General features: G+C 39.5%; 1 protein-coding gene across 1 annotated transcript; it reads right to left on the bottom strand.

The window, feature by feature from the left end:
- Positions 1–385: 385 nt before the first annotated feature.
- LOC109312537 (lysosomal acid lipase/cholesteryl ester hydrolase-like) lies at positions 386–8,060 on the bottom strand. The gene is made up of 7 exons (XM_019538620.1): positions 7,883–8,060; positions 6,937–7,046; positions 5,768–5,904; positions 5,118–5,264; positions 4,915–4,986; positions 3,726–3,794; positions 386–1,072 (listed from the first exon to the last, which is right to left on the bottom strand). The coding sequence occupies exons 1-7, from the start codon at positions 8,014–8,016 to the stop codon at positions 839–841; spliced, it is 903 nt and encodes a 300-aa protein (XP_019394165.1). The 5' UTR covers positions 8,017–8,060; the 3' UTR covers positions 386–838.
- Positions 8,061–9,814: the final 1,754 nt, after the last annotated feature.

Below are 9,814 nucleotides of genomic sequence, written 5' to 3'. Positions count from 1 at the left end.
ATCAACTGAGAGCTCTCTTAAGCAGCATATGCATATACCTGATGAGATGGTTTTTAAGTACATAATGACATACACATTGTTTGTATAATTAATACTTATTCTATTTTATTCTCTCATTGTTTAATGTATGATTATGTGTCATATTCACTGAACAAAGCTCTTTTGAAGGCAGAAGGCACCCATTACTATTAAATAAGTGTTACTAATTAATCCACTCATTCTTCTTCTCAGTACCTCTAAGGCTCCAGGAAGACATTTAAAGATGGATTTTACTCATCTTCAAAAATTTTATTAAATTTCAAAACAAAACAAAAAAAGTCCCAGTTTAAAAGCAGATCAAATGTTGAAATCTTCAGTTTTCAGAAAAGGTTCCCCAGAGGCCAATGCTATAATTTTGTCTTGGAAATAAATGATGGACATTAGATATAAAGCCTAGCAGGTGCTTCAGAAACCATGGGACTTACATGTTTTGTGTACCACATGCATTGTATATCTTTAAGATGAGAGTCATAATGGTCCAAGAAATGCATGAGAAGTGAGGAAGACCTGAGAAAGGCCCCAGTGCTTGTCTAACCTCTCCCCCAACAACACAATTTGTCCAATAAAAGAATCACAAAAAACTCTCTGCTCTAGTATATAGCTACTCATTTTCTCTCTCAAAACACATTTGCACTGCTGGTTTATTACCACATTTTTAAAGATGATTATAATTAAGCAGAACCAAAGAGCATAAACAGCTACATGTAAGAAGTCATATATTCACGCATAAGAATTCATTAAAAAAAAAACCAGATTGACAGAAATTAATCAAATCCTTGATACCACAGTAACATTGCTATTATGGATACTTCTTCATCAAGTTAATTATCTCCTTATACATGAGCTCAGGGGCATCAAGACCCCAAAGAAAATCCAAATGGTTCCAGTTATGAATCCTCTTGTTGTAAATGAGATTCCTGATTTCTGGGAGCAGAAAGTTAACATCCGTAGGAGTGGCAAGCCAGTCATTTTCACCACTCCACACCGCAGTTGGTACTTTCATGTCTGCTACATTGTAGATTAATGGAATTGTCTTTCAAAAGATTGCATAAAAAGAAAAGTTTGAAAGGAAGAACATTATATAATGTAATACATGTTGAAAGGCTAGAAGTATATTGTAATAAAGGACATCCTTTCAATTTCCTACCTTTGTTACATTTGTTGTTTGTACAGACTCATTCAAATAAAAATGTGTCTCAGTTATTCCCTGTATACCACATATTAATTGCCTTAGAGAGGGTTTACAATTAATCCCATGACATGTAAGGAATAAACATCAACTATAGTTGGGTTCAACGCATTACAGGGCTCTGGGGGCTGGGCTTAGGGGGCTGGGGGCTCTGGTTGTTTTTTCCTCTATGCTCCTGGCCATGTGTCACGGGCCCTGGAGGAAAAGGTGCATTGGTAAGGTGAACAGAAGACTCTGGTGATGGTGCCATTGCGAGGGGTTTAGCTTCTTTGACCACATTCTGCACTTCAGTGAGAGTGGTAGTGGACTTTTGGAAAGGGATGGCCTCCACCTCACTTGAAAGGGGAAGAAGCTCTTCTTGGCCAGAATTGCTGACCTGCTCAACACAGCTTTAAACTAAGATCACTAGGCGGTCACTAAACAGTTCTAGTTCAGGTCATGTCAATCACAGTAGCAACAGCTTGGGTAGCCCAAGGGAACCCACTCTGATAACAGCCCAAGGAAAGGTCACATCCCATAACACAAGAAAACCTAGGGCTTCCCATGGAAGTCTCAACTGCCTGTACACAAATGCCAGGATCTTGGAAAAGAAGCAAGAGGAAACGGCTCTTCTCTTGTGAAATGAAGATTATGACCTCATAGGCATACCAGAGACCTGGTGGGAGTCCACCTACAACTAGTCTGTGGGTATAGAAGGCTATACCCTATATAGGAGAGACTGTGTTGGGAAGAGGGGTAGGGGCGTAGCTCTCTACATCAAGGAGCAGTACACTTCCCTACAAACTGGGTTTACTAACCAAGAAGGCTGGTAGAGGTCATCAACACAGGTGAGAAAGTTATATGACTGGTCAGATTTGGCCATATGCTCTTCCCACGAGATGTTGGGGAAGTTGAAGTCCCCCATGACAATCATGTACTGGGAGTGTGTGGCCTCAGCCAGTTCACTATTAAATTCTTGATCCAGTTTTTCTTCTTGGTTGGGAGGCTTTGTGGCCTGAACAGGGGCTACCATCCCTGCAAGTTTCACCCTGCTGTGCCTTAACACACACAGTGTCACCCATGTCACGAGTTTTCCTTGTCCACAGCTTGAGGTGCAGTTCCCCCCAATTCCCTGCACCGATCATCTTGAAACATGGCAGGCTTTGTGGCCTTAGCAGAAGCTATCACCCCTGCAGTTTTCTACCCCTTCCTCCGTGTTGTAACACATAGACATGACATGAGTTATGCTTTCAAGAATTTGGGGTGCAGTTACTCCCAAACCGCTGCACCTATCTCCTTGAAACTTGGCAGGCTTTGTGGCCTCACCAGGGGCTACCAACCCTGCAGCTGTCACCCCCCTGTGGTGTAATACATGCACGTAACATGAGTTTTGATTTCAGAAATTTGGGGTACACTTCCCCCCAAACCCCTGCACAGATCTTCTTGAAACTTGGCAGGCTTCATGCTCTCAGCAGAGGCTATTCTCTCCCCCACACCCTTCCCACACAAGTTTCATCCAAATTAGACAAAAAAACCCAAAGTTAGAGATATTTCACTGATTCCCCATTATACCCTATGGCCAGATCTCCAAGGCGACTCCAAAGCTTTGGAGCTGCTTCAACCAAATCCAAGCGGGATCCCCATCTGAAGCTCTGGATCAGATCCCTGGTATCTGACGCGGCCGGATCCAAAGCTGGATTGAATAACTGCCTACTCGCACAGGCCTACTAGATATCTCTATTAGACTCCATTGTAGATATTAGGGCTTCTGTACATACTCAGAAAAGATTCAGGTGAAGTATTAGGGTGCCTTTAGGAACTTAACTTTCTCCTAAGTCCTAGTACAAGTCTAATTGCTGCTGAGAGTTACCTGAACTCTGCATAAGCCCTCAGACAGGTTCCCGCAAGCTCCACCATTAAATTCAGTTCAAAGATTGGGGTGATGTTCCTCTTTTATCCTGTGGCTTAGGGATTAGAGTAATAATGCAGGAAGTGGGAAACATGGATTCCTATCTCTCCTTGTCTCAAAAGATTTTTACTCCACTTCTCCCACTTCCAAAGAAAACACCCTAACCATCAGGCTAGGTGAGTGCACTCTTCACTTCTCCTTCTGAAGCTTATCCAGAGAGAACTTTAATGTGGCCAGAAAAACAAGTGAGAGGGAGCCTAGTAGTTGTGGACTCCAAGCTGAAGAGATGTCCTTATCTCATTCCAACTACCACAGTTGGTTCTGTTTTATTAACCCACTAGTATCTACTACAAAAGGCAGAAACAATGCTGGTAGCAAGCAAAAGGGAGCCCATCATTTTGCCTAATTCTCCTGAGGACTGGCAGATGTAGGTTTCAGTCCCTGCTGCCAGAACTTTTGTGACATTTACATTTACATTTCTTTTGTGACTATTTAATATAAAATGCATCAAGAGCTGTGGGATCAATTCTTTCTCAAATATGCATACAATTATAAGGAACAGTGGAAATAGGAGGTAGAAGTAGTTCACCACCATTAGAAGTAGCTCACCTGGTTATAGTGGGCCATGTTATACTTTCTTCCTCCATCATAAGCTTTCAGTACCCCACTTTGAATACTCTGCAGAAAATAAACACAATAAAAGAGTAGATAACAATGGTTCATTGTCAAAGTGGCAGGCTTCACGCTGTCAAAGTAGCAGGGCCACTGTCTCGGGCCTGCAGAGCAATATGCAGCATTCCATACTTTCATTAAAGGATGAGATAAATGAATAGAGCTAACATTTATAAAATTTGTGGATGATACCTAGCTAGGACAGAGTTAGAATTCAGGCTCATCTTGAAAAATCAATAAGATGATTCGAAAAACCAAATACAACCCTCTGCACATAGGAATAAAATCAAATACACAAAAGCATAATGGGGAATAACTGGGTAAATGGTGTACTATAGAAACAGACCTGCATTTTACAGTGGCTGGCAAATTACATAGGAACCAACAATGTAATGCTGGAAAAAAGGAACATGTCTTTATGCAATGTACTCAGAAGAGTGTTGTGTGTAAATACTTCACGCTATTTAACTGTAGTGCTGTGTCTATTTCCGGAACAACAGTTTAGAGAAGTCTACAGGGGAACATCCAAGATGATAAATGTTTAGAGAACATCCTGCATGCTACAATGATGAAGGAAATGGACTTATTTATCCTGGAAAAGAGAAGATTGAGGGAGACATGTTAACAGAGTTCCAGCATGTTTAATGATATCATAAAGTAGATGTGATGAATCTCTCCATTCCTACTAAGGGCTAATCAAGGTACAGTTGACCTTGACTCAAAGCAGGGGTATGAACAAGGTGATCTTTTGAGGTCCTTTCTAGTCATTTGTCATTACTATATTATTCGTTATCCTGGGAATGGGTGGCAGTTGGATACCAACTTGCAAGCTGATTTGCATCTGATGAAATAAAAAAAAAAAATTAACAATGACCTTTGAGATTGTTGTATGCTTCTAATATTTTCATACTGAGGCATCTGTTTTGCAGAGGATGCTAAATAAGCTCTGTTAAAGGATGTGGAAAGGTAACTTGGAAAATGTTATCTGGAGTGCTTATTATCTTATTATCTCTAAATATTAACATTTATTGCTGACTAATACGGAGAGCTGACCAAAATTAGTTTTTAATCCTGTGTACAAATTCTTACATTATAAATGAAAAGAACTTAGTTTCAGAAAGTTTACCTGTTTCCAATGAATCATATTTTGCACTGATGTTCCAGCTGGGGCATGTGCTGCATATACATCCACTCGACTCTGAAAGAAAATACTTACGTTTCAAACTACGTAATATATGAGGAGGCAATTCCATTTACTTATTTACATACAATTTTATAAATATGCCATTCAAAAAGATACTCAAGGATCTGTTGTAAATTTATACTTACCATATTTAAATTGCTTGGATCAAACCCAGTCAATATAAACATGACATTGCTGCAGACATATTCAGATATGGGACAGCTGCAAATTTCTGCAGAAATCACTTCACCAAAATAAGTGTGTGGTAAGAATTCTTTATTTCCAAAAAGTATCTGTAAAATTAATAAAAATCAATAGCATTAGATATAAAAATGAAGTTTTGCCTTCTCTCAGTCTACCACTACAAAACTTCTTCCTAAAATATATTTGAATTCTTTGCTTAATGCATGTTTAGATACATTAACTGAACCCCTTCGACCTCTTGGAAAACTGTTCTCCATGTTGATACTCCTAACTATTAAGAATTCAGAATCTTCAGTTCATTCCTTCCTGTTTCATTCATTTAAATAATTCTTCTCCATCTTGGCTTTGACAATCTTCAGATACGTGTGAAAAATTACCCTTTGTCTCAGCCATCTCTTGGCCAAGTTTTAGGCCAAAAGGCTAGGGAATAAGGCATCCAACTCCCTTTTAACAGTAGCACAAATGGCAAACTAAATCTTCTAAAAGTGTCTTTGTGAACTAGCTATAGTGGTTCCATACTAATGCATTTTAGAGTCTGCATTATAGAAATTTAAGTTACACAGTTCTTAATTCGTCTGAAGGATTGACATACCTTGATAGTCGTATCAGAGAATAATCTAAGCTTTGCCAGTGGAGATTTAACATGTTTGGGACTGGCTACTGGAGCTAAAGCAAAGTACAGTTTGATTCTTCTTGCCAGCTGCGGCATAGTTGAAAAGGCTATAAAAGCTAGAGAAAGAAAAGACAACTCACTATTTCAAATATATCATTTAGTTGTTTTTATTAGAAGTATTTTTCAAATCCTGATGAAAAGAAAATATGCAGTTATTGGATAGTCAACTGAGGAAAAAAAATTAAAAAACAGAAAACAGGGCATTCTCAATTTAAACATTGCCTAGTTAAATTAGCCATTTCCTACTGGAGTGCCAAGTTTTGTGAAAGGAGAAGTGCCAAGGCTGAGATTACATTGACAGTTTGAAGCTTTTGCAGCGGGGAACTTACCTGGAACAAAGTTTAAGGCTTGTGCCTTACGTAATGAAGGATGGTCTTAGAATTTTTTTTTTAATTATTATTATTTTTGGTAATTTGAAAGTAGCACTCTTCATCTGTTCACTGGTCACAGGTGATAAAATGAGACTTTCCCATTTATATGTTCTTCTTTCTTATTTCCAAAATTAATTCTTTGGGTACTAACAATGAATTGTTGCTGCTTTTAATACCATTGCAGAATCCATGCAAGATTGCATGCATGAGCATATGGTTCATGCATCAACAGATTCATTCACTCAGTTTCTAGGGGACTCTCCCTGTTAAGGGAAATACAAGTCTTTTTTAAACCATGGCCACCAGGATGAAACTTTAATCCCTAAAGTAGGTGGGAATAAGCTGTATGAATTTAGTGTTACTTGGCCAAGATGAATCTAGCATGTTCAAATACAATTTGCCTACCATAACCTCAAGTTTTAAACTATAGGTGAGCTTTGCTTCGCTTGTGGTTAATAAAAACCATCTTTTCCCAGTGTCAATGGGCTCAATAAACAGGATCTAAATGCCATGGTGTGCTTTACGTGCATACTTCAGTTAATGATTATGTGCCAGTCCTGGCACATGGGCTGGCTTTCAAATAACACAGTCACTGAGACATGACACCACCATGAATATTTCTCCTGTGGACATACACAATATTTTCTGCAAAAAGGGGTCTGGAGGTCAAAGGAAGAATCTAACTTAACATTGATACTGTTTTTTCCACAGCATTACCTATAGTGGTGCCTTGCGAATGGCCAACATAATACACTTGCTCTTGTCCAGTTTTCTGCACAATGAAATTTATCACTGCTGGAAGGTCATATTTAGCCATTTCATCATAGCTACAAAAGAAACAGTACACATATTTATATTAGATGTCTAAAGTAAGGAGTCTATATTTAAATACCCAAAGTCCTCAAATTACAAAACAAATAACATGTATCGCATTACTACAAGGTTCTTCATATTTTTCCCCTCAAATTGGCACAGAATGTGGCTTTTTGCCCCATCCAGTTGGGCTAAAAATTGGGATAAAAAATCTTGTTTAAGCTGTATTTTAGCTACCTCAAACAGTAGGAATCAAAGCCTGAATTGAAAAAAATAAGAAAACATTGTTTTAGATAAATGCCTTTTGTATTCCAGTAAGCTGAATGTAGGTATAATCAGAGTCTTTATTATAATACTACTAATGATATACTATAATAATAGTAACAATAATATACTATAAAACTAATGTCCATGGTGCTGGATATTTTAGCATGGCTATGTTTAAAACTTTATGTCCTTTGGTAAGTGCACCTCCTTCTGGTAAGAATTAATATGAACTCAAGATAAAACTTGTGAAATCTACAGAACAACAAGTATGATAGACACATAAATAAGGGAAGGAAAATTGCTGTGGCCTAGGTTGCTATGGTGAGGATCTAATTATCTGGGTTACTTAGCACATTATTTCAGTGAAGCTGGAGACTTTTAGTAATGCTGAAAACCTAATAAGACAAAGGTGCACTCAAAATTAGTGGATCTGTGTTAGTATTTTTGATCTAATTCATTTTATATATATATATATACACACACACACATATATATATTAGTGTAGTTGCACACTGTTTTCATACTACCATGTTTTAACCATAACAGGTTGGTAAAGTTAGTTTTTCCAAATATTATAATTCACCTGAAAGCCCAGAATTCCTTTTGCTTCACGGAAAGGGTTTTATGTTGTTTAGACCAGGTATTCCCCCTGCTATTTCCCATCCAAACATCATAGCCAGCGTCTGCGAGAATAAAGCCTAGGCTATTGTTAGCCATATTAGTAATCCAGTTGCTGGCATCTGCAAGCAAACCATGCTGCAGAAACACAACAGGCTTTGGACCTGAAAGAGAGATACATTGACTATTCCACTGAACCAGTGATGGTAAATAACTAACAGTCAACATTTCTGATGTAAGTTGTACACTTTAGAGAAAAGTTCCAACACTTTAGACTTACTTTAGACATGGCCTTGTGGAGGGCTGCCCAGGCCACTGCCCAGACCAGTGGCCACCCGGTTCTGCTCGGAGTGGTCACTAGGCACCGACCCTGGGGCCCTGCATACCTGCCGGCACCCTTCAAGTTAGCCCCAGACTGCCTGGCCTTCAGGCAGGTCACTGGGGCAAAGCTGGATTTGTGCCCAGGCTCCTGGAACTGCTGCCTGGCCTAGCCCACCGGATCAGTCCCCTTCCAGACCTCTGGGTTGACATGGCCTCATGGAGGGCTGCCCAGGGCCCTGCCACCCCAGCCCGGGCTAGCCACTGCCCAGTTCTGCTCGGAGGGGTCACTGGGCACCCACCCCAGGGCCCTGCATACCTGCAAGGATCTTTCAAGATAGCCCCAGCCACTTTACACTTACACTTTAGATGTAAGTTCCAACACTTTTCATACTGCAGCCCCCCTTAATAACTCCAAAGTGATGTGCATGGATGTGGAAAATGAAGTGATATGGCCAGAACCAGAGGAAGCATGTGGTAGCCATTTTTTAATTGTAGAATGTGAAGTTGGAAGGGATCTCAAGGGCTATCTGATCTAAACCCCCAGTAGAAATACAGGAATGCTACTCTCAGTCCCTCCTGACCAATGCTTACCAGCTTCTTACTTAAAACTTCTAGTGAAGAAAGTTCCACTTCTTTCCTGGGAAGTCTATTTTACTGTCTCACTGTTCAAAAAGTAAGTTTTTCTTAACATCTAATCTAAACCTACATTAGTGAAATTTGAAGGTACCATAGGCTATGTACAGACATTACACTTTTACTGGTATTTGTGATCAGAAAACGGTCTATACACTTAACAGAACAGAGTTTCAGCACACATAGACAACCTGTGACAACCTGGTCTAAGATTTACACCACCGCCCTTCCCCCCGCTTCCTACCATGGGTGAACATGTGTTCTGTTCACTACCACTTAAAACTATACTGCTTACAGAAAACCATGTAACCTACATCTATTCTGCTTCAGGTTTTTTTAATGTCTCTACCTAACCTTAGGATCATCCCTAGCCAAACTGTCCCAAACAAGTGTTGTCTAAATTATTCCTGAAATTAAGCAAACAACCATGTTGCAAAAGTACAAGACACACTGTCAAAAATAGTAGGAACACCCTAACTTGTCACAGATAAAGCTGGAGACAAGGGCATTTTTCAATGTCCCAGCACTGCAAGTTTATTAGTTAAAGACTGCTATCATGGCTCCCACTAATCACCTTTTCTGCAATCTAAACATGCTTAGTTCTCTCGAGCGCTACTTACACAGTGTGCCTTCCAACTTCTTTAGCCTCTTCATTGCCTCTTTTGGACCTTCTCCAACTTCTCTGCATGCTTTTTAAAATGCAGAACCCAGAACTCTGCACAATATTCTAAATGAGGTGAAACTAGCACTATCATTTTCTATGTCTTACCTAGTACTACCTACCTAGTACTCCTGCTAAAGCAGCACAAAACTGCATTTGCTTTTGTTACAGCTGCATCACATAGGTGACTCCTGTTGATCTTTCTCAGCAGTGCTGCCATCCAGCCAGATATCTCCTGTTCCATATTTGTGCTTTTTGATAATTCTCCCCAGTTATAGAAAT

Source organism: Crocodylus porosus, unplaced genomic scaffold (assembly GCF_001723895.1).
Source record: "Crocodylus porosus isolate Cpor-Errol unplaced genomic scaffold, CroPor_comp1, whole genome shotgun sequence".
Taxonomy (NCBI): Eukaryota; Metazoa; Chordata; order Crocodylia; family Crocodylidae; genus Crocodylus; species Crocodylus porosus.
Note: the sequence above shows the minus strand (reverse complement) of the source record. Positions and strands in the feature narration are given on the sequence as shown.